Genomic DNA, 24,520 nt, shown 5'->3' with positions numbered 1-24,520 from the left:
CTTAAATGCTATCTTAAACATTTTGTCTCTGGGAAAGATACCAACTGTTTATTCTCTCTATGCCACTTCAGAGAAAACAACTCAAATATGTCCAACTTCTCCTTATTGCATATGCCCTCCAGTCCAGGCAGCATCCTGGTAAGCCTCTCCTGTACTCTCTCCACGCTTTCCATACCATTTCTATAATGGACATACAGAATTGGAAGCAAGACTCTAGTTGTGGACTAACCAGAATTTTACAAAGTTGCAACGTAACTTTCTGATGCTTGAACTCATTGCCTTGTTGAGTAAAGGCAAACATGCCACCTGTAGTCTTTACCACCATATCGACTTGAGTGGTAATTTTCCAGGAGCTATGGAACTGGATCCCAATATCCCTCTGTATAATGCTGTTAACTGTGCACATTCCATTTATATTTGATCTCCCAAAGTGCAACACCTCCAGTGTGTTGAAGCAAACTCCACCTGCCATTTCTCTGCAATATTTTCAATTATAGATCTATACCCAGCTGTATATTTTTGGGCAATCTTCCACACTGTTTTTGATGTCCTAGTATTGATCCCTGTTGAATACCTCTAATCAAGGGTCTCCAAGCAGAGTAAAACCAATCAACCACTACAGGAGGTCCAAGTATGATCTCCGGAAATCTGCAAAATGGCAATTTTGAACTAAACTTGAATCAGCGAAGGATGCTTGGCAGTTGTGGCAGGGCTTGAATACTGTCACCTCTTAAAGTTAAATCAAGCAACATAGGTGACAACAGGGCATATAAATAAACATCTCAATCAGCATTGATCTGTTGTGCCAAAAGGTCTGTCAGTATGTTGTAAGACTGTTGTAAATAGTGGAACATTAATCCGAATGTTACTTTCCTCTGTTTCAATTAAAGCTGAGCAGGCTTGAAGTTTGGACAGGCTAAATTTTGAAAAGCATAAAGGTACAATGCTGTAAAATGAAATAAACACTGGAACCAGTCCTGACGAAGGGTCTCGGCCCAAAACGTCGACAGTGCTTCTCCGTATAGATGCTGCCTCGCCTGCTGTGTTCCACCAGCATTTTGTGTGTGTTGTTTGAATTTCTAGCATCTGCATATTTCCTCGTGTAAACACTGGAAATATTGGGGCACTTAGCAGGCCATGCAGCATCTGCCTGATGAACATCTTTACAAATGGTTTGACTGTGGATAGATGGTATTGTCATTTTGATGGCCATTACTGAGAGTAGAATAAACAAACTGCACCCCTTTTTGTTCTTGTTCTATAAAAGCCAAGTGCACACTTCTATGCATTTTGTTGTCTCTGAAGTGAAATCTGAGGCATTAATGTACCCCATCACAGTTTAAAGGGTTAAATTACATGGAAACATTGCATATATTTAATTTGTAAACTGTTAAAATGGTGATCAAATTGGGACATACAGAACAAAATAATTGGCTGGTTAGATATCTTTCTGGTTAGCCTTAACAAAGGGCTAATAGTACATTTAGAGCAAGACTATGTTGTGTGTAGTCAGGAAATGCATTCTCAGAGGTGTGTAAATTTAGAGCTTGGGCATTAGGCTCTAATTGGCCAGTAGAAAATTTTCAGAGCAATGCAATCATGTTACATTAGGGCATCAGAGAGTTGGCCCCATTGGTGACAGAGTTCAACCCTGGATTGGGTAAAATTTAGTGAAATGATGGGACAATATTAAAGGCCCAACTAGTGTCATTGTTCCTATGTTCTCATGGGAATTATAAATTTGCAAAGTGAAAAAGTTCTTGGTAAGCACTAACAGAGTTTGTAGCCTTTGGTGTACCATACATAGTATACGTATTTTGTATCTAGAATATACTATCTGGAGCTGTTGGCACAAAATTGTCTGAGGTTTATCTTCTGGGAACTATGGATCAAAAGAGCATGGTGGTCTGGGGCAATGTGAAAAGATGGCAAAGGCACCAATGTTAAACATGACAGCGTCTCTATTTAGAAGTTTAAGTAGACTCAGCATGTCAACAAAAACTTGAACAAACTCACATAGATTCACAGTGTAGAGTACCCGAACTGGTTGCACCACAACTGGTATGGAAACACCAATGCCCAGGAAAAGAAAAGTTGATAGAAATGGGTGGAAACAGCCCAGTGCATCACATTTAAATGGAATGCTGCGCAAGAAATCAGCCCCCATCATCAAAAGCATTCACTATCTAGGCCATGCCCGCCTTCTTGCTGCTACGATCATGCGGGGGTACAGAAGCCTTGGGTTCCTCCCACCAGTTCAAGAATATTTATTAACCTGCAACCCCATTAGGCTCCTGAACCAGTTTGTCTTTTGCACATTGCTTGTCAGTCTTTGTCTCTTGATGTCTGGTTTTCTCTAACATTCTTCTGTTTTTTTCCCCTGTAAATGTCTGCAAGAAAATGAATCTCAAGGTAGTATATGGTGACATAAATGTTCTTTGATAATAAGTTTGCTTTGACCTTTTATTAAATTTAAGTAGTAGCTTTGAAAGTTTGTTTGCTTCAGTTTACATAGACAATGGCATAATTTCTGGGTAGTTGCATTTGATTTCTTTTGATATTCATGCAGAAGGTGCGTGTAGTGTATTCAATATTGCAGTTCCTTTGTTGCATCTAATTAGTTACCCATTAGGGGCATCTTGCTTTGAAACCACTATCATGCGGTTTCTTTGGGTGTTCTTTGCAGCCAAGAGGTTAATCTTTGTGCTTAACTGCAAAATTTATGCTTAAATTAGGAGTATATTTTTGTAGCCATTTAAGATAGAGCATTTTACAAGAGTAGTCCTGGTTTTCATGGATTGTTTTATGGGTGTTTGCAGTATATTATCAAAGTAGTATTGTAAAGGGAGGATGAGGCAACCGTCAAAGACAGCATAAAAGCAAAAGAGTGAGCATATAATAGAGCAAAAATTAGTGGGAAGTTAGAGGTTTGGGAAACTTTTAAAAGCCAACAGAAAGCCATAAAGAGAGACAGGATGAAATATGAAGGCAAGCTAGCTAATTATATAAGAGAATACCAGAAGTTTTTTTTTTCAGATAAAGAGTAAAAGAGAGGCAGGAGTGGATATTGGGCCACAATTACACTGGAAAGGTAGTAATGGCCAGGGTTGGGGGAGGGGAGATGAAGAAATGGCAGCCGAGTATTTTGCATATGCCAGAAATCAGAAATTCAAGAGCGTCGGGGGAAGTGGATAGAGTTGCTTATTACTAAGGAGAAAGTACTCGGGAAACCGCAAGTTCTGAAGGTAGATAAGTCACCTGGACTAGATGGGCTACAACCCAGGGTTCTGAAGGAGGTAGCTGAAGAGACTGTGGAGGCATTAGTAATGATCTTTCAAAAATCTCTAAATTCTGGAATGATTCCAGAGGACTGGAAAATGGAAATATCAGTCTACTCAGACAGGATGAAGAGGTCAATACTCCCCAATGCCATTAGGCTTTACAATTCAACCGCCAGGACTTAAGAACTTTTTAAAAGCTATTATTAATGCTTTTTGAGATAGTGATTTAGATGCATATCATATTTTTTACTGAGTTAAGTATTGTATGTAATTAGTTTTGCTACAACAAGTGTATGGGACATTGGAAAAAAAAAGTTGAATTTCCCCATGGGGATGAATAAAGTGTCTATCTATCTATCTATCTACTCTTCAGAAGGGAGAGAGGCAGAAGAAAGTAAATTATAGGCCAGTTAGCCTGACTTCCGCGGTTGGGAAGATGTTGGAATCAAATATTAAGGATGAGGTTTCAGGGTACTTAGATGCACATGATAAAGTAGCCCAAAGTTAGCATGGTTTCCTTAAGGGGAAATCTTTGCTGACAAATCTGTTGGAATTCTTTAAGGAAATAACAAACAGGATAGGCAAAGGAGAGTCAGTGGATGTTGTTTATTTGGATTTTCAGAAGGCCCTGACAGGGTGGTTTGCATGAGCCTGCTTAACAAGATAAGAGTCCAGGGTATTACAGGGAAGGTACCATCATTGTCAAAAGATTGGCTCGCTAGCAGGAGGTAAAAAGCTGGAATAATGGGGCACCTTTTCCCGTTGGCTGCTGGTGACCAGTAAAGTTCCACAGGGTTGGTATTGGAACTGCTTCTTTTCATGTAATATGTCCATGATTTGGATGATGATATTGATGGCTTTCTGGCCAAGCTTATGGATGTTATGAAGATGGGTAGAGGGCAGGTAGTGTTGAGGAAGCAGGGAGTCTGCAGAAGGACTTGGGCAGATTGGGAGAATATATAAAAATGTGACTGATGGAATACTGTGTAGGGAATTGTATGGTCGGTCATTCACTTCAGTAGAAGAAATAAAAGCATGGACTATTTTTTAAAATCAAGCGGTGCAAAGGGACTTGGGAGTCCTTGTCCAGGATTCCCTAAAAGTTGACTTGCAGGTTGAGTCGGTGATAAGGAAGGTAAAATGCAATATTAACATTCATTTTGAAAGGACTAGAATATAAGAGTGAGGATGTAATGCTGAGGCTTATAAGGCATTGCCCAGACTTTACTTGGAGTATTGTGAACAGTTTTAGCCCGTTATCTAAGAAAAGGTGTGCTAGAGTTGGAGAGGGTCTGGAGGAGGTTCATGAGAACTATTCCAGGAATGAAAGGGTTAACATGAAGAGCATTTGATGGCTTTGGGTCTGTATTTGCTGGAGTTTAGAATAGATGGGGATGGGGGAAGTCCCATTGAAATATATCAAATATTGAAAGACCCAGATACAGTAGATGTGGAGAGGGCATTTCTTATAGTGGGGGAAGTCTGAGCCTCAAATAGATGGATGTCCATTTAGAACAGAGATGAAGAGGCATTGCTTTAGCCAGATGATAGTGAATCTGTGAAATTCATTGTCAAGTCATTGAACGTTTCAGTATATTTAAAACAGACATTGATAGGTTCTTGATCAGTAAGGTATCAAAGGTTACAGGGAGAATGGGGTTGAAAGGCATAATAAATCAGCCATGTTGGAATGACATAGTAGACTCGTTGGGCTGGATGGCCTAATTCTGCTCCTATGTCTTATCTATTAGTAATTTCATATAGTTTACAATTCATATTTATTTAATCACAAATGAGAAAATATGCAGCATCCAAAGCAACACACACAATGCTGGAGGAACTCAGCAGGCCAGGCAACATCTATGGAAAATAGTATAGTCAACATTTCGGGCTGAGATCCTTCATCAGGGCTGTATTAAAAAAGACGAGTAGAGTTAAAAGGTGGGGGGAAGGGAGGGAGAAACACAAGGTGATAGGTGAAACCAGGAGGGGATGGAAGTGAAGAGTGGGGAGTTGATTAGTAGAAGGGATACAGGGCTGGAGAAGGGGGAATGTAATAGGAGAGGTCAGAAGGCCATGGAAAAAAGAAAAGGGGGAGGAGCACTAGAGGGAGGAGATGTGGTGAGAGAGGGGAAAAAGGGATGGGAAATGGTGAAGGGGTGGCATTACCAGAAGTTCAAGAAGTCAGTATTCATGCCATCAGGTTGGAGGCATACAAGGTGTTGTTTCTCCAACCTGAGTGGCCTCATTGCTCATTCTCTCTCCCTTCCACCCACCTTTTAATTCTCCAGTCTTGCCAAAGAGTCTCGGGCAGAAACAGCGACTGTACTCTTTTCCATAGATGCTGCCTGGCCTGATGAGTTCCTCCAGCAGTTTTGTGTGTGTGTTACCCGTATTTAAGGTACTTCATCGGCAGTTCATGGAAAATCTTGCAGGATGCTGCATTCTTACTGAAAAATCTTATCATACATTGAGAAACTGAAAGAGCTACATTTAGTAACAAACCTGTCCTGTTCAGTTTGTTCCAGATGAAGAACAAAAGTCTAGACACCTGGATGTACAAGTTATTTGGAGCTGAGCTTGGTGGGGCAGTTGACAGCCATTCATCGGCAAATTTGATATGAGCCAAGTAGCCATGAGCATGGTTTTGCAGTAGCTTCCTTTTTTTAAAAAAAAAGCATAAAGAAAAGACTAGTGAGCATATCATTCTACTGTATTGAAAGTATTTTAATTCTGGAGCATTGTTTTTAAATTTAAGTTGGTCAAAGCTTTTGATCTTGATTAATTAAGGCTGTCTAATAACAAAGGCTTAATGAGTGAAATCCAAAAGATTTTACAACAGTTCTGCAACAAGGTCAGCATGACTGAGCTGAGCCTGCTTCCATGCCATGTGACTCTATAACTTAATTTTCAAGTACTGTCTGTTGTGCTGTTGGCATTAAGGACAGCAATATAGATCCTCTATCTCTGCCTTCCTTGGCTATCTTCTTTATTGTGCCCCAGGTCTGGTTCAGGGTCCTCATTTCTGCCTCTACAGCATGGCAACAAGTTGTCTTTGGTCTCCTGTGTTTCCTCTGGCCTTCAGGGGCCCATAAAGTGTTGTCTTGATGATGGAATTGGCCTCTCTCCTCATCATTTGCCCAATCCAGCTCCAATGTTTCCTCATGATTGTGGCCATGTGCCCTTGATGACGCTGAAGGAGTAGGACGTAGTTGGAGATCTTCCTTGGCCAGAAAATGCAGAAGATTTTCTGAAGGCTCATGGTATGGGATGACAACTTGGCAAGGTCATTGTCTGTTATGTACAAGATCATTTGGAGAGTGCCTGACCAGTACAAGAACATGGATAGCTGCCCAGGTAGGTGAATCTGCCAGTACTATGTAAGCTAGCGCCATATGCCTTAACGGGAGGCAGAGACTCTACATTGAAGGTTGTGGTCTCAGTCTTTCTCTGGGTGACTGAGTCCAACCTGTCCACCAAAGGTATACAGTTGCTGAGTTTTCTCTTGTATGTGCTGGTATGTATGTGATAGTAATGTGAGGTCATCTGCAAAGTCAAGGTCTTCTAAAGTAGAGAATGGAGTCCACCTAATGTCTTTCTGCTTTTTATTCATTGTTTGCCTCATAAGCCAGTCAATCACCTGGTTAAACAAATTCTCCAACATCACACAGCCTTGCCTGACTTCTATCTTGACTTCAAAGCTCAAATTGCAGTCCCCAACTGTGCAGATGAAATTAGCACAGAAGGATTTGCCGGACAGGTTTGACCTGAGAATTCACTAGAGGCTCCTCCCTATGGATGCTATCAATTATTGGAGTTTGCTTTATATAATTTGGAGGTTGTGCATCAAATTACAGTTGAGAGTTTGACTTCTATTTTGCTTATTAAAGTGGCTTCATCCGAGTCTCTTGATAAAACTTTAATACAAATTTAATGTATCTGTAGTTCAATCTACTTTGGAGTCTTGATTCTTAGAAAATACTGCTCTTATGAAAACCAGCTCAGAAATTATTTTTAAAAAAAAACCATTTTCAACCCTGCTGTTCTTATCTTCCTGGTCTGAAAGTGTTCTTCAGTTTCTAAAACAAAATTTTAGTTTCTTGAGCAAGCATTTCCTTGGTTTATGCTCCAGAGCATTCTGAATTCATAAATCTGTCACTGCATGCCTAGACATCATTGGGTAATCAACTCCTTGCTGTTCTAAATATACTTTTTATACCTAATCAAGGATAAATCTCCAATCTGTACTGATCATCGCAGTACAAGTAACAAATCTCCAAGAATTAATGTCTCTTTCTTATGTAGATTTCTGTTTGGCTCTCTTGTTTATTTACATGTTTGACAACTAACAAATAGCTTGTAGGACTAGGGCATTCAAACCTTCAAAGTTGCTCTATCATTTAGTAAGATTATAGTGGATCATCTTCAATTCTACGACCTTCTTTTCGCCTATGTGCATTCCAAAATCTTAAGATTACTGCCTTGGTTATATATAGTGATTGAATGTCCATAATAATTCATGGTTTAAAAAAAAGTTTCTAATACACAGTCTTGAGAAATTTTTTCCCTTCATGGTCCAAAGTAGTGGTCGCCAACCTATTTAAGCCTAAGATCCCCTACTTCGCCCTTGGTGAAAGGCAAGATCAATCTACTAAATTGTTTAGACATACGCATGCCCACTGGGCAGAAGAGACTGGACGTGGAGCCCTACAGCCCCGGAAGCAGTCTCCTTTTGCAGGCGACTTTCCGTAGCGGGAATGTTGCTATGTTACCATTATCTTCATTGGTATTACTTATTTTTATAATGCTCACATTACAACACCTTTATTTCTGTGTTTCATTATTTAATTTTATTTCAACAGGAAAAATAAATGAATAAAAATTGATTGTTGCACTCAGTGTGATGACTGGGGCTGAATACTTCCTGCTAGTTCCCTGAAATTTGGCTCACAACAACAGACAGCCAGTCTGAGACGGTCTGTGAGGTGTCTGGTCTGTAAAACAGCTCCTGTACTTCGATTTAATAATTTTCATCTGTTGCAGCATGTTGCCCTTGCAAAACTCCTGACAAACTAAATATTTGAATGGACAGTTCCCTTTGTTAAACTGAATGTTGAACCTGCCACGTTTTTCAGGTGTTTCATATTGGTAAACTGTTACTAAGACACTAGTATAAGTTTCAGATGTACGCAAGCTAATGACACCACTGTTTTTTTGTTTCCCAGTTCTTTTACATTTGGGGAATGTTGGAATTTAAAGGGGGAGAAGTGTTGTAATGTGAGCATTATAAAGATAGGTTGATGCCGATTAGGATAATGGTGATGTAGCGGTGCTCCTGCTGCGAAAAGCTGTTTGTAGGGAGAGGTTGTTTCTGGGTTGTGGGGTTTTGCTTCTGGTCTTTTCTGCCCGGTGCACATTTTTCTTTTTTTTTGGGATCTACTGGGAAAGTCTCAAAGATCGACCAGTCGATCGTGATCGAGCTTTAGTGTTGTGATTGCTTCCTGGATCAAGCTACCTCATCTACTCTCCTCAGGCTCAGTGGTCTCCAATTCAGACTCTGTTCAAAGGCTCTGAGCTAGTGTTGAAGTCGCGGGCAATTGTGGGACGCTGGCTACCTATAACCATTACATTAACATTGAACATGCGTGATTTGTGAGGGCAAATCAGAAAGCATTGTTAACTGCAGAGGGCCAGGCACTGCTGAGAGATTGGCATGATACCCTCAGATTAGGGAATAAAATGGCTCAAGTCAACAAGAGCTGCGCTTTCCCACACCATCATGAAGGCAAAATGGGACTATCCACAGAGAATTTACAGCCACTTCTGTGACATCAGAGACACGAGGCTTTGTGGCTGGGCATTCAAGCCATAATGGACTACGACATTAACAGTGTCTCATCTCTTCCTGATAGGCTGAAAGTCTTTTACACGTGGTTTGATGCAGGAATGATGTGCTGTCGAGAAAGGCCTCATTAAAACGACGATGAGACGGCATACAGGGAAAAGGTAGAGCAGCTTGTAGAATGGTGTGTGTACAACTTGAGTCTCGGTGTGGACAAGACTAAAGAGATAATTGTGGTAGAAAGGTGCAAACTGACCAATCCTCATGGCACATGCACAGCTCCAATGTGATTAGAGTTGGGAGCATCAGGTTTCTGGGAGTGCACATAAGACTATCTTACCTCGTCCCTTCACACCACCTCTTTCACCAAGAAAGCACAGCAGTGTTGTCACTTCCTAAGGAAATTGAGGTGAGCGAACTCCTAACCCCCACCCGTTTTTACCAATCACCATCAAAAGTGTCCTGACCAGCTGCACCATTGTCTGGTAAGAGAATTACAAGGCATCAGACTGCAAGGCATACAAAGGACTGCTGAGAGGATCATTGGGTTCCTCCTTCCACCCATCTGAGATACTTACCAGGAGTGCTGTATACACAGGGCCCTTAACATTGTCAAAGATCACTCCCATTTCTCCCACAATCTCTGAGCCCCTAGCAACAGTCAGGGATATCATAGCATTAAGATAAGGACTGTTAGGATGGGAACAAGCCTTTAGACTACTGATCTTCCTTCCACCACCTTTGTGTGCATGCACACCCTTAACTCCTGGTGGAGTCGTTGGTCTTTTTGATGATTGCTCATCGTGTGGTGTGTCTTGGGCGTCTGAAACCTGGCGGAGCCCATCTCTCTCCAGGTTTTTTTTTTACAAGGTTGAGTTGCTAGCTCAACACTCAACCCAGGCACGGATGGAGAGCGTGCTAGGGAGCTGGCCAAATTTGAACTCGGGACCTCTCGCTCCAAAGTCCAATGCTGATGCCAATGCCACCACCTAGAGGCACCAGTAGCATTTTACTGTTTACTTTTTGACCTTATGCTAAATTCCAGTTTTCTGGAATATATTTTATATGTTAATTTGTTTGTGGTAATATTTGTGTTGTGTGTGAGCTTTATGTGTTGTGCACCTTGGTCCTGAGGAATGTTGCTTCGTTTGGCAGTAGCCATGTACATGGTTGAATGACAATAAATTTGAACTTGATCTTCACCCTCCACCAACATTTCCTTGCTCTTGCTTGAGATTCCTAAACTAATCAAAGTGCCACCTGCAAAATTACACAATTCAAGTACACCATTTGACCAGCTACTGATCTTTGATTTAATTGTAAATTAACTTGTACACTGTAGGGAATAGAGTGAATGGATGTTGAGTATTTGAATCCCAGATGTTGTTTTAACTTCTGAGCATTTAATGTCATTATATGTGACTGTCCCTTTTGTCACATTTGGTTGTTGCCTTCAAAGGTGCAAGACATCAGGTTTCATGTACAGGCTGAAATAGTATTGGTAAACCACCAGCATTTAAAGGTTGTGTTTCACTCAGTACTCAGATTAGGTTATTACAGGAATTGACATGATAACCTGGATAAAGACCTGGAAGCAGTATTTATTGTACTAATTGCCATGAACTTCAAAAAAAAAGGATTAACCAAATGAACTGTTTGCATATACATAAAATACTATGCTGCTTTAAAAGTTCTGATTGTAAACCTGTTGTTAGGTTATTCTGCCCAGAATATTGCAAAACTATAATATTTTCTGCCTTAACATTGACAGATGTAGCAGATGTTTTGCATAGCACTTCATCCTAATAATTTAATCATTGGATTTGGACTACATTCTTTTGTGCAGGGAAGAACAAAGGCACAGATTCAGTTTTGTAAGAGATGAGAATGCTTTAATATAAGCTGATCATGCGATTCAACTTTTTAAAAAATAAAAAGTAACACTCCACAAAACCATTTGTCAAATGACAATAATCAGGAGGGATTAAAGTTAAAGTTATTATCTTGGGTCATAGCTTAATGGTTCTCAAGTTAAAGACCAGTGTGGAGATGCACAACATGATGAAATATACTTTTAATGTTAATTTGAGGAAATTGGAGTTTAACAATGTGGAAAAGTTTCTGTTCTGCTTTAGTCAGCCTTTATTTATGCATTCAGTTTTAGCCAGCATGAATGTATTTAAGTTTTTTTTTTAAGTGGCATGTTCACCACATTGATTCCATGGATAAAATGCTAATTGATGGCAGATTGTACATCCTGATACTAGGTTTTCACCCAAAATGTCAGTGATTCCTTTTGTCTGGTCAAGTTGCTATGTGACCAGCTGAGTTTCTCCAGTAGACTATTGAAGTATTGTCCTAGTAGAGCATTTGAAAATGATGAAGAGTTTTGATAAAGTGAATGAAGGAAAAAATCTTGATGGCGTTGCTTAGGGAGAAGGATCCAAGCCAATATGATGTAACATTAGATAGTTTGAGAATGATGTCAGGAATCACAAGAGTACCTGCAACAATAAGCTGATTGCTGGATTACTTAAATTTCAAGGCAATTGAAATTTTTATTGATGGAGTTTAGCTAAATGAATTGATGTTCAAATAGTTATGAAATAATTGAATGATGGAACAGTTATGAAAAGCTGAATGACTAATTCGAGTTTCCATACTTGTAAAGCAGATGCTTATTCCTATTCAGTAGAGTAATGCATGATTGACTACCCATTTTGTCAGAGTGAAGCAAATGCTTTAAACACGAAACTACACCAGCTATTCAGCATCCTTTGAGACTTTAAGCTACAACTTAACAGTCAATAAGGACACGACCAGGAAACGTGATGTGGGGAGGGATGAGAGGACAAGAGCGTCACATGGAGATTGATTCATATGGAAAGCAGATAGTGGTGGGATGGGGGACGGAAAAGATGTGCTTAGTTGTAGATGGTGGAAGTTATGGAGAATGATGGATCCTTGTTGGGTGATGGGTAAGAACAAGGAGAATGGTTAAGGCAGCGGTAGGTTGGGGTGAGGGCAAACTTGCGGGAAATGAAGGTGGGAAAGCATCAATAATGATGGAAGGGAAACCCTGTTCTTTGAAAAAGGAGGAAATCTCAGATGTTGAATTAAACATGTAATTGTGAAAACAGATGAGCTGGAGAAAGAGGAACTGAGAAAAGCGAATAGCATCTTTATAAGTGGGAATATCTTTCCACAGGGTGGGAAGAGGTAATGTCAAGACAACTGAGAGTCAGTAGTTTTGTAAAAGATATGTCTTCAGAGATGGAGACAGATCAAGAATGGGGAGAGATGTCAAAGGGACCAAATAAATTAGAGTGCAGGATGGAAGTTAGAGGCAATTTTGATGAAATTGACAAGCTCAGCATGGGTACAGGAAGTAGCACCAATGTAGTTGTCAAGGTAGAGTAGAACGTGTTGGGGATTGTTACTAATGTAGGGTTGGAACATTGATGGTTCCACATATCCAAAGAAAAGGCAGGCATAGTTGGGCCCATATGGGTGCCCTTGGTTCCATCTTGGCTTTGGAGAACGTAGGAGGATCTGACAGAGAAATTGTTGAGGTTAAGAGCCAGAAAGAAGCAGAGAGCTTTAACACCTTCTGGACTGAGTGGTGAGGAGGGGGTATAGAAGTGTATAAGGACTGGATGTTCTTAGTGAAAATGTGGTGATGGGAGCCAGGGATTTTAGTGATAGAAGTGATCGAGAGTGTTAGGTGTCATGGATGTACTTAGGAAAGAGGACAAAATAGAGTTGTGATTTGCAGACGCAAGTTGGGCAGGAGCTGGCAGAAACAATGGGCCTACTGGGAACAGGTGATAACTTGTTACTTAAATTCCTGTGGGCGACAGCACAGTAAGGGATAGTAGCTATCTTAGGCAGCTTAATTAGTCTTAATTAGACACTTGAGTGAGTCCCAGGTGAATGGAAATAGCAAATAAATTACCTTGCAGTAATTCCTGTTCACCTATGCTTATAAATTATCCTTTAGATTTGAAGCATTTAAAGATTAGTATAGTTGAGAAAATATTTGACTAAAAATGCTGCACCCTGTCTGTTCAAGTAATGCCTTTTGAAGAAATGGTGTGTACCGGTAATTAGGAAATGGGGAATGGGTCTATATTGAGAGGCAGTATAAAATTGACAGGCTGAATGGCTTACTCCTATGTTGTAAGGTAATATGATTTCATAACAAATTGTGTGCTTACTGAAAATACATGCCATCACTGATATTTCAGCTTTGCATCTACATCATTTTAATTTTCTAGTGAAGAACTTCAAGCTGGCTGATATGAATAATTGAACACTTGTGCCAGTCAATAAGGAGATAACCAGCAAATGAAATGTGGTCATAATGATAGAATGAAGAAACTAAAATGGAAATCAAAACTCTGCAGGTCCTGAAAAGCTGACATGAACGCAAAACTTGCTGGAAACATTCAGTCAGTATTTGTGAGAAGAAAGTTAATGTTTTTGGTTTAAGACTTTTGGTCAGAATTGCAAAAGAGAAAATAACATTAAGCTGCATCAAGGGAAGGTGGAGAAAGAGGATCATTGGGATAGGAGGAATATTCCTGCTAAAGCAAGACCCAGATTTGGAGTAGCGAAGGAGGTTAGGGGTGCAAAGGGAATGTTCCTTTCAAAATGCTGAGAGGGGAAGGGAAGATGTATCTGATACCTGAATCTGATTGAAGGCAGTGGGAATTGTGAAGGATTATGTACTGAAAGCATATGCGAGTCAAGATGATACCAACAAACAACAATTCCTCGGGTGACATCTTCCAGATAGCAAATCTCCACTTTTAGTTCACTTTTTCTACACCTGCTTGTTCTTTTTATCTTGTTCATGATATGGAAACTGCTGGAGCCTGTGACGTACAGCTTAGAACTCGAACGAATGATCCAGCGCTATGCTGCGTCTGGAGAGCTGCGTCATGGAGATTTGAAACTGGGGACCTAAAAGGACCAAGAACACAAGCTGACTCAAGGAAAAGATCAGAGACAAGGCATGGGGTCATGAGCGAATACATCTCAAAGTAGTGAGGAATATCAAAGCATTGAGGTGAATGTGGAAGGTTTTAACAGTAGCTTACGATGGGGATGGTCAACAGCTGGATCGGTGTGTTTGGCCCCAGTTCAGCGGTGTTTGGACCCGGGTCAGCAGTCACTTTTTAAAGAAGGGCCGAGTTTGTGCAGTTGCTCTCCTTGTACACAGAAGAAAAGATATTTTCAATATTTTGAGACTATTGGACTATATATTGGTTTCCTTCAGTTTTCAGTGTTGTTCTTTCTTGGGGACGATTTGCAGGTGGGTAATTTGTTAATTTTTTTTGTGGTGTTGGGTTTGGGGCTTTTGATGCTACTGTTGCTGTTATTTTGTGCAGGCATGGGGGTTGAGGGTTGTTATTCTTTTGTGAATGAGAGGGTTGGGACTCTTACCATCACTTTTTTCTGTGGGGGAAGGGGATATTTTGGGGCCTGTGAGTTTTTTTTCCTGTCCTGGGTCGGGGGGGGGGGGGGTTAGTTGATGACTTTTCCTTCAAGTCCCATTGTGTCTCTGTATTTCATGGCTATCTGGAGAAGACAAAGATCAGAGTTATATTGTGCATTTATACTTTGACAATAAAGTGAACCTTTGGTGAGGTAGAAGTTGAGAACCAATGGAACTATCCTTGTGTACAGAGGAGAGGAGTAAGGTGCAGAAGATGCATCTGGTGAGGTCAAGAACTCTAGTAACTGCATTAGAGTGGAAGGCATGGTTCAGGAAGTAGGTAGGTATGTGAGGTGCTCCTGTGTGGAACATTTCTTCATCAGATATAAGAGTGATGCAAATGTAGGAACTGAGAATGGAATTGAGCCTTTACAGAAGGCAAGAATAGTCAAGATACCTGTGGGAGTTTGTAGACTTGTCATGGATGTTTGTTACTAGCTTATCCTCCAGATGGAGGCAGGACAGAAGAGTCAGAGTTCTATGACTTGAGTTTTAAAACACTGTAGGAGTCAGTATAGAATATATTTTATGATTGTGATCATTAATGTTAATGATGAAACTTTACTGGTATGTACTTATGTGGGCTGACAACAGGAAAATATAAAGTGAAGAATTAATTTGAAAACATACAATTCTCATTATCTCCAGTGGTTTAGAAATAGGCTAAACTGGATTGTAAATAATTAAAAGAAATCAGCTTATTGGCTATATTATGTATCTTCCTGTTTTGGACATTTGCAATCACATCATTGCCTCCTTGGAACACCATAAGTGCGGTGTGCCAAGAACTCAGCCTCCCTATTTGAAGGTATTAAGATTGTGCAGTCTGCTTCAACATTGCCTGTATTTAAATAAATTATGAAAATCACTCATAAGATGCCATTATCTCTTGCCAATCTGGAAGATTATTAATGATTTCCCCCATCATTGCACTGTCTTTGCTGGCTGTCTTCATACTTCGTTGTAATGGCTCTATATACCTGGCAAACATTGACATTGCTTCTGTTACAACAATTGTCATCTAATGTTTTTCAGACATAAAAATGTGTCTGTGGCCAGAGAACATGCATTTGAGATGAGGGTCAAGAGGATTGGGTGGGATTTGAGGAAGATTTGTTTCACACAGAGGTTGGTTGAAATTTGGAATGGATTGACTGAGAGAAAGGTTGTTAGAGGTAAAGACTCATAATATTTTAAGAAATATCTAGATGAACAGTTGAATTGCTGTGCCATAGTAAATGAGATTAATTAAGAAAGGTACTTGATAATTGGTGTGAATGTAATTGGCCAAAAGCCCTGCCCTTGTGCTGACTGACTATAACTTTAAGCTATGTTGAATCTTGCCAAATATGTTGAAACAAAAGAGTTTCATTTGGATATCGTATAAAAGTGGCAAAATCAAATAGTATTTTGTATTTTGTGAATAATTTACTCCAGCTAATCCAAGTCACATAACTGCAAAGAACTTATCCATTTACCCAATAATCAGATTTAATTATTTAGTGAAAAAAGTTGGATAAGAATTTCAGATAATTTAAAGTACTCTTATGATTATTTAAATTAATGTAATAATAACTGGAGATGTTTGAAGTGTGGAAATGGAAATTAACTTATTGGAAGGAAAAATAACCATAGGTTTAGTGGTCAGATGTTAAAACTTAGTTAAGTTGTAGTGTTTTGTGCATTATCACGAATTTTCACTTTGCCATTTTAATGATTTTGTTTGCTTAAAAGATGCAGAATTTTTTTTTCCTCATTGGCTAAATGCTGTATTAGAACAGGAAATACACTGCATAAAATTGTATGTGAGGGAGTAACCAAATGAGAATATTTGCAGGTTTGTATGGGGAAAAAAATCTAAAAATATATATAGACAAGAAATCGCAGCAAAATAACATACTGATATTGGCCAACATAATGTCTTTCAAAATCCTCTGTTTGCTATATATCTATCAGAAACTGCTCTATATACTTCAAAGCACCACTGTGTTTAGCTATCGCTTTACCTATAAGATACAGTTCATTTTGTTTTGCTGCCAGCAATGTACAAGTGTTTGTAGCTCTGTTCATATATGTGGGTAACTTAAATGACCATGAAATTGCAACAGCAACTAGAATGTTCAATGGAAAAAACAATTGAAGCTGAATTATTTTCCAAGGAAAGTTACCTTGTATTAAAAATGAAAGTGTTGCTTATAGTTCTTTTTTGGCTCACGTTGAAAATGCCAGGAATCTGCTCTGAATCCTTTTAATCTTTGGCACATAGACATTTTTTCCAATCTGGATTTCCTGATTCCCAGAAGGGAGTATTCATTGCAGACATATTATTGCCAACATTGCAGAAATGTAATTTATTTAAAATTGCAGCAAATATATCTTATGCTGCCAGACTTTCATTCATTTGAATGTTCAGTAAATTATAGATTTGCATTTTTGCAAAATTGTTATATTCCACATGTTTCTAGAAACTTATGGGTATCTTAGTTAATTGATTTCAAACCTCCTGGTTAGTTATCAAGATTTTAGTTTTTATGCCTTGTGAAAATGCTGCTGGTATCAATTTCAACTGATGCTTTAAAAGGGGTTTATTGCCTACTAAACTACACCATATTATCATCATCCAATGAAAATTGGCACGAAGTTAAATCTGAACTTCCTTTTGTATGTTTTGTACATGGGGGATTTTTAAGAGAGCTTCATGTCCTTAGTTCTGATAATTGAATATCTAATCTTGACTAAGCCCCGCCTAATATGAGAATTTTTTTTTGTATCCCAAATGGAAAAGCATACTTTGTTTTATTGCAATATGAATCATGTGATCATTTTGTTTCAAATCCATCTAAGCTATTTTCTAATCTGGTGGGCTTTATTACTCTGGTGGTGTAATTTTCTTTCCGGTAGGTTCCTTTGTTAAATTTGTGCTAAGGTAAAGCTGGGGAAATAGCTTATTGGTATTAACTTCCTGCACAAAGCAGAGATGAATCATTGCTCTACTATTTGTTCAGAGGTCATTAAATAATAGGCATTTATGTATTAACTTTCCTAGTTTTCCTCCTGGCTTAACTGCTTTATTATGATTATTGTCAATGACAATAACTTGTGCATCCAGCTTTTAAAACTCTTCATATTTTGTTATTATTCATAAAAAGGTGCAGTGGTTTGACATAATCCCATAAAGGTTACTGATTTAAAAAATCTTCCAGACTCTGTTCTCAATATATTGATTTGTGCAAGATTCTGCACATTGTCATGTATTTTTCCATAATTATGACGAGCATCAGACATTAAGAAGAGTTTAAAACATTATAAAGTTACTATTCTATTTTTGATTTGATGAATAATAACATTCTGATGTTAAGGGATGTTGGGATGTGACCAATTAATAAAATGAGAGAAAATTATTGTTTGGTACCTTTGCTAATACAGTCAACAATCCATTCTATCGCATTGGCTTTATCCTCTGTGTGCTCACAATGTATCTTAGCAATTTTCCACATTCAGTCCTGTATCAGATCTGGAACAGCTTGACTTGAGCTACAGTGTTTTCTAGTATTGCATATTTTTTACTATGGCTGCAATGTTTTTGTGCCCAATATAAAGTATTCAGCCCTCAACCCTTTGTTCACGTAAATGAGTATTGCAGCTAGGGATTTTGATCAGCTTAACTGAGAATTTATATTTATGAATACATGCTCCTTTTTTCACAGTAGAGCCCAAAAAAGCAGAGAAAAAATGTTAAGCATGAGAAACTAAATATTCAAAAACTTAAATGTCAGAAGTATTCATCCTCGTCTGCTCATACTTAGTTGAACCACCTCTAATGCAGCCAGTAGACTTTTAGGATAAGTCTCTATTAGCTTTGCACAATGTGATAGAGCAAGATTTGCCTGTTCCTCCTTGCAAAATTGCTCAAGCTGTGACAAAATAGTTGGAGAGCGGCAGTAAACAGCAATCTTCAGATCTTGCCAGAGATGTTAGATTGGGGTACGATCAGGACTCTGACTGGCCCACTCAAGAACATCAGTGTTCTTCATTTGAAGCTACTCCTTGTTTGCTCTGGCAATGCGCTTTGGGGTGTTGTCATCTTTGGAAGATGAATGTACTGTATTTTGCAGTATTCATCTTCCCATTAAACCTGATCAGATTTTCAGTCCCTGCTGCTGAAAAACATCCTCATAGCATGATGCTACCTCCACCATATCTTACCAGAGGGATGGTGTTAGCAGCCTGATGCACAGTTTTAATTTACGCCATATGTACCGCTTAGAGTTGAGGCCAAAAATTTCCACTTTAGACTCATCTGACTGCAAGACCACCTTCCGCATCTTTACGATATCTTCTAAGTAACAGTTTGCAAAGTCTTTATTGGAAAGAGTGTACTGAAAGTTGGGGCTTCTTCCTTGCCAGTCTTCCATAAATACCTTTTTTGTGCAAGGCCTTAAGAAATTGTGGAGCCATGAACTTAATCTCCAGTTGCAGCCACTAACTTAATGCAGCTCAGAGTGACTGTTGGCATCACAGTGTCTCCTTACAAGTTTCATTCTTCTCCAGCGACTAAGTTTAGAGAGGTGGCCTGACCAAGGCTGTATGGCTACGGTTTCATATTTTTTCTACGTTTTCCGCAATGGATTGCACTGAGCTCCAAGGTATGTTCAGTGTCTTTGAGACGGTCTTGTATCCTTCCCCAGATTTGTGCTTCTTTATTATCATTTCCCTGACTCGCCTTGAATGCTCTTTTGTCTTCATTTTGGTTGAAAATCTACCATACTGTTGGACCTTACAGAGAAAAGGGGTATCTATTCTTATAAATTCATTGAAAGCAAGTAATCCTCCAATTACAAACAAGAGAAAATCTCCAGATGCTGGAAATCTGAGCAACACACACAAAATGCTGGAGGAACTCAGCAGGTCAGGCAGCATCCATGGGAAGTAGTAGTCAACATTTTGGGCCAAAACTCTTTGGCAGGACTGGAGAAATAAAAGCTGAGGAGTAGATTTAAAAGGTGGGAGGAGAGGAGAGAGAACCACCAGGTGATGGTTTAAACCTGGAGGGGGAGGGATGAAGTAAAGAGCTGGGAAGCTGATTGGTGAAAGAAATGGGAGGCCATGAGAAAAAGAAAAATGGGATTCTCCAGTTTTCTACATCAGCAAATTGTGTGAGTTAGTAAGGTAATACTGTATATTACACCTGAGGAAAATTAGCATAGTAATTACAAAGGGTATGAACACTTCTTCAGCCTCTCAGTTTTGGTTTTTAGTAAATTGACGGGTTTTGGAATTTTTCCTTTTGATTTGACATAATGCACTAGGTTTTGTAGATTAGCTCAAAAATTCCTACTTCAATATATCTTAAATTTAGAAAATTAGACAGTAAAATGTAAAAATAGTTGTGGGAGCTGAATACTTTTTCAAGGCACTGTAAGTGATTGTAAGACCCTGTTGTACATTGATAATGTTAGATGCCGTAAGCCTTTGATGGCATAACAAATAGCAAGGGAGCTGCGTGGCCTTGGTTGTAATGAGGACTGGGCTGCAAGCTATGTGCTTGCTTGTGCTGCAGTCCAGGAGAGGAGATACCAGAGGCGGTGTAGCTTGGTTGGGAGTGTCTTCTCCCGTCTGCACTCCAGTGTTAGAGTGGTAGAATAACATTATATATTGATGGAAGACTAATATCTGTGATAGTGATGGCTTCAGAAGGGCATTAAGGTAAATTATCCAGTCAGTATTTCTGGTTGAGAGGGTTGTAACACTAATCTGGTCTTTGACACTGCATCTTGGCCTCTCCCATCATTGAGGATTGCGATGTTCTTGGAGGCCTTGCCATCTGTTAGCTGTTTAATTGTCCAGACCTACAGGCTCAGACTTTTTTTTAATCTTAGGGGTTGAAATTGTTTACAACAGTGCATTCTACTTTTGCTGTTTAGCATATGTATAATCTTGCATATTTTTTTTATCAGGTTGCTACCTTTTTTGAAATTGCATCCTGAGTTGTTGGCAAGAGTTTTAAAATAAACTAGGTTTGATGGTAATGGTGTAGTAAAAGCTTTACCAGGCCCTAAGGTTGCTGATAATGTTCAAATATAGTTCCTCTTCTCTTGGCTGATGGTGCTTCAGAGATGCCCATTAAACTGTTCAATTTGTATTGAAAATCCGTGTCATGGGAGTATCATACATGATGAAAGATGGTGTCTTTTGCCAATATAGGCATATCTGCATTACCTAGATGAATAAAGAATTGGAGGTTAAAAAGGTATGTCCTGCATTTTGTTTCTTACTGTCAGCTAGATACCCAGCATGGTAGCTGCATTCTTCATTTTAACTCATTTTATAATTTGTCCTGTACCCTAGCTTCTCAGTACACAGCTTCTAAGCATTGCTATTTGCAATCATCTGGTGGTTTCTGAAATGGCACATTCCATTATTTTGCATAACCATACTTCAAATTTGCTCTCTTGATTAGCAACTTAGCATTGTGAGCATTATTGAATGTTCTCTGAAGATCCCTATATATCTACAATTTTTTTGCATGCTCATTTTACAATCATGAGCCTTGCAGTCTGTGAAATATAATTTTTTTTCGTTTTTGGCTCTACTAACTCGTATAGAACCTTTTCATATGCCTGTTACCCATCCTATAATGCAGTTCTTGTGCTGATGCCAGACTTCAGAGCTTTTCCTCCCTTGTAAAGAGAGGAGTTACAATATAAGCACAGGGACTTGAGAAATAATAGGCATTCGGAAAACCAGTGGATTGAATATCTCTTGCAGCCACCTAAATTAAAACTTCAATATGTAAGCTATTAGGATGTGATAAGTAATAAATTTCTAAATGAGTGTTCCATGGCCCACTTTGGAGGAAGGGCCAAATTTAATATTACAAATCAACTGAGTGTGACTGACAACTGTGGAAGTCCTGAAATAGCTGACTGCTGCTTGCCTGTGCCATCCATTAAGATGGTGGCGCACTCGGACATAGGGGTCTCTATGGGGCCAACCGAAAGTGTTGTCATCTTCTTTAAATGTCTTTTTGCAATTGCAAGACACTGCTAGACATTAAGAACTTTGTACTATTGGTTTACCTCATCAGCGTGTTGCTCATTGGTGGAAGAGCTGGAGTAGCTGGACTTGGTACTGGACTTGGACTGTTGTTGCCTGCTACAGAGAGGCATTTGAATCAGTGTGGGAAGGCGATGTGCAGTCTAACAGCGAGTAATTGCCTTAGTTGTTTTTCTTATGATTGCAAGACCCTGTTGAACATACGTAATGTAGAGTGTTGCAAATCTAGTTCACTTTTTTTTAGTGAGACTGTTGGCCGGGAGCTGCATGTCCTCAGTTGTAGTACGGACTCGCCCTTTGCAGCCATCCAGGAGAGGTGATACTGAAGGTGGTGTGGCACAACATCCTTGCTGGCGTTGATGATGCTCACCAGTGTCCACTCGCTGGTAGTCAGTCTGGATTGCTTTTGTCTGCAGGCTGCCTCAGGCTGGTTGTTGCTGACAACATTCATGGAGACAGACCAACTGTTAATTAAACTGTTTACTCCTATATGCTCAAATGTGCTTTGTGCTGTTTATGACTGTGTTTTGCAACTTGTCCCTGGAAAAATGCTGTTTCATGTGGCTGTATCTGTGTACAGTTGAATGACAGTTAAATTTGCTATTTAATTTGAATATCGTAGGTGCTTTGGTTGCAGAAGTAGCTTTGAATTGCATTAATTGATATCACTCAATCTTGTTACTTCTTGATGATTCTGGTTCTTTTTGCCCTGCTAATGAAGCACAGAATGTCATTTTACTATTTTCCACTAGACATCTAACTTTTTGTTGCCCCACATGAGCAACAGCACTACACCCGAGTTTGTTCTGTTCTAGTAGAAGTAATTAATAGCAATCAAAGTTTGCTGTAACTAATGTTGTTTTCTGTATCTGTTCTTTACTTAAATTGATACACCAGCTTTAGAACTTTAGCTCTTGGTTAAGAAAATAATAGAACAGGGATTGAAGTATGGACTTTCTGCCCTATATGTTTCATAACAATCATTTTCTAAGGCAATTCTGACCATTGATTGAAAACATGACTATGTACAGTACCAAGTAGAAAAGCTACTCAAATGCTAAAATGCATTAAAAAAAAAATTCCCCCTAATATTTCTTCTGGTCATTGGCAACTGGATCTACCTCTGGAAACCTCTCTGGCCTCTGCCCGAAACATCGACTGTTTACTCTTTTCCATAGAAGCTGCCTGGCCTGCTGAGTTCCTCCAACATTTTGTGTATGTTACATTGGATTTCCAGCATCTGTGGATTTTCTCGTGTTTGTAATACTACTACCTCTGGAAATCTTAATACCTTGAAAATTTCAGGGGGTTGTGGGAGTGGTCTGCAGAAGCTGGGAATCTAAAGTAAAAAAAATAGAAAATGTGAGAAATTGGCCGTGTCTGTCCATGCAGTAAGAGAAACAATGGCATCAGGTGAAAGGCCCAGAACGGGGAAGCAAACAAAGCTTGTTTAGCTGGGGGAAAGGTAGGTAGAGTTGTCTCGGGGTAAAATTAGATTGCACTGGTAAGGTTATCAGGTCAATGAGTTAATGAATTATATGTGCTCTCTATGCTGTGTGCTTTGTTTGACTGTTGATACTACGTTTTGCCCCTGGAGGAATATGGTTTTGTTTAGTTGTATTGTGTATGGCTGACCGTCAATTAAACTTGAATTTGAGTGAATAGGAGCAGTTACAGACCACAGACAAAAGAATGCAGAGTTACGAAAAGCAGATCAGGGAAATGCATCCACTGGGTCAAGCGAGGCATGTCCTCCACTCCCAGGAAGGGAAAGAGGAACAAACAAGCTGAGTCAATATTATAAATGGACAACTGATAAAACAGGAATCAAATTGCCTGTTGTGATATTTAATATTATGTCCAGAAGGCTCCTACATTCCTGGACAGAAGAGGTGCTGTACCTCAAACATGTAACAATATGGAGGGCCAATAACTCAGAATGTGTTGGAGAATTGACGTAGGTGGGAAGCTTGGGGGTCACCCTGTTAACTAAATACATGAAATTTGTATTTAGTTTCTCCAGTGTTGAAAAGATCACCTTCTGAACTCTGATTGCAGTACCCTAGAACTGCTCTTTTGTCTTCCCAGTTCTAACAAATTTTTTTACTTTAAAGTTTATCCTGTTTATCTTCCCAAAGGTGAGACCAGCCCTGCTAAGCATTTGCAGCATTTTCTATTTTTTACTTTAATACCATGCTTTCTAAAGTTCTTATTAAATTACTCTCTGAACAGTAATCACCTTTGTTATCGTCAATTTTTGTCATGCTTCAGAAACATTTTTCTGCATTGCAACTGCTTTGGTTTTAATGTTTGTCCCTCAAAATTTTGTACATGATTTTCAGTGCCTCTAAATTGAAACTAAAGTTTCCTAAGTAGAGGATGTCACAATGGGTTGTTTTTTAATTTTTGAAAATCAGAGTTAACTGGAACAAGGATGGCAAATGATTTTAAAGGATGGTTCTTCCAGTACCTTGTCACAGTATTTAGTATGCAGTAGAAATATTAACCTCCTAACCAACTCCTTAAATCTTGATTTATGAAGGAGACTAACATGAATCTTTTAAGCAACTGTTGTGGATTACAGTAAAATGCATATAGTACATTACCTTTCAGAATTATTAAGAAAGGTTGCACAGAGCAATTAAACAAATGTTCATAGTTTTGCAAAAATGGTACAATTGAGATAACATCTACGTAAATTCTGTGCCTATCTATACTGAACACAAGCAGTATATTCATACAATACAAAGTAGAACTAAATAATTATTCTTGAAGGCTAAAAGTCTTGAGTTTTTACGATCTCAAAGTGAGGATCAAAGGGAACGTGCTTGGAGGGGAACA

At 39.1% G+C, this 24,520-nt stretch overlaps 1 protein-coding gene across 3 annotated transcripts in view; it reads left to right on the top strand.

The window, feature by feature from the left end:
* The window catches only part of gnas (GNAS complex locus), a 314,392-nt gene that overhangs the window by 249,029 nt on the left and 40,843 nt on the right, over positions 1-24,520 (top strand). Inside the window, exon 1 of one of the 3 annotated variants that reach the window (XM_073061498.1) lies at positions 9,206-9,287. The exons of the other annotated variants lie outside the window; for them this stretch is intronic. Coding sequence (XP_072917599.1) covers positions 9,265-9,287 — 23 coding nt within the window. The 5' untranslated portion in view covers positions 9,206-9,264. Of the gene's footprint in view, positions 1-9,205; positions 9,288-24,520 lie in introns of those variants that run through there. 3 annotated transcript variants of the gene reach the window in all.

The sequence above is a fragment of the Hemitrygon akajei genome, chromosome 11 (assembly GCF_048418815.1).
Source record: "Hemitrygon akajei chromosome 11, sHemAka1.3, whole genome shotgun sequence".
NCBI lineage: Eukaryota > Metazoa > Chordata > Chondrichthyes > Myliobatiformes > Dasyatidae > Hemitrygon > Hemitrygon akajei.
Note: the sequence above shows the minus strand (reverse complement) of the source record. Positions and strands in the feature narration are given on the sequence as shown.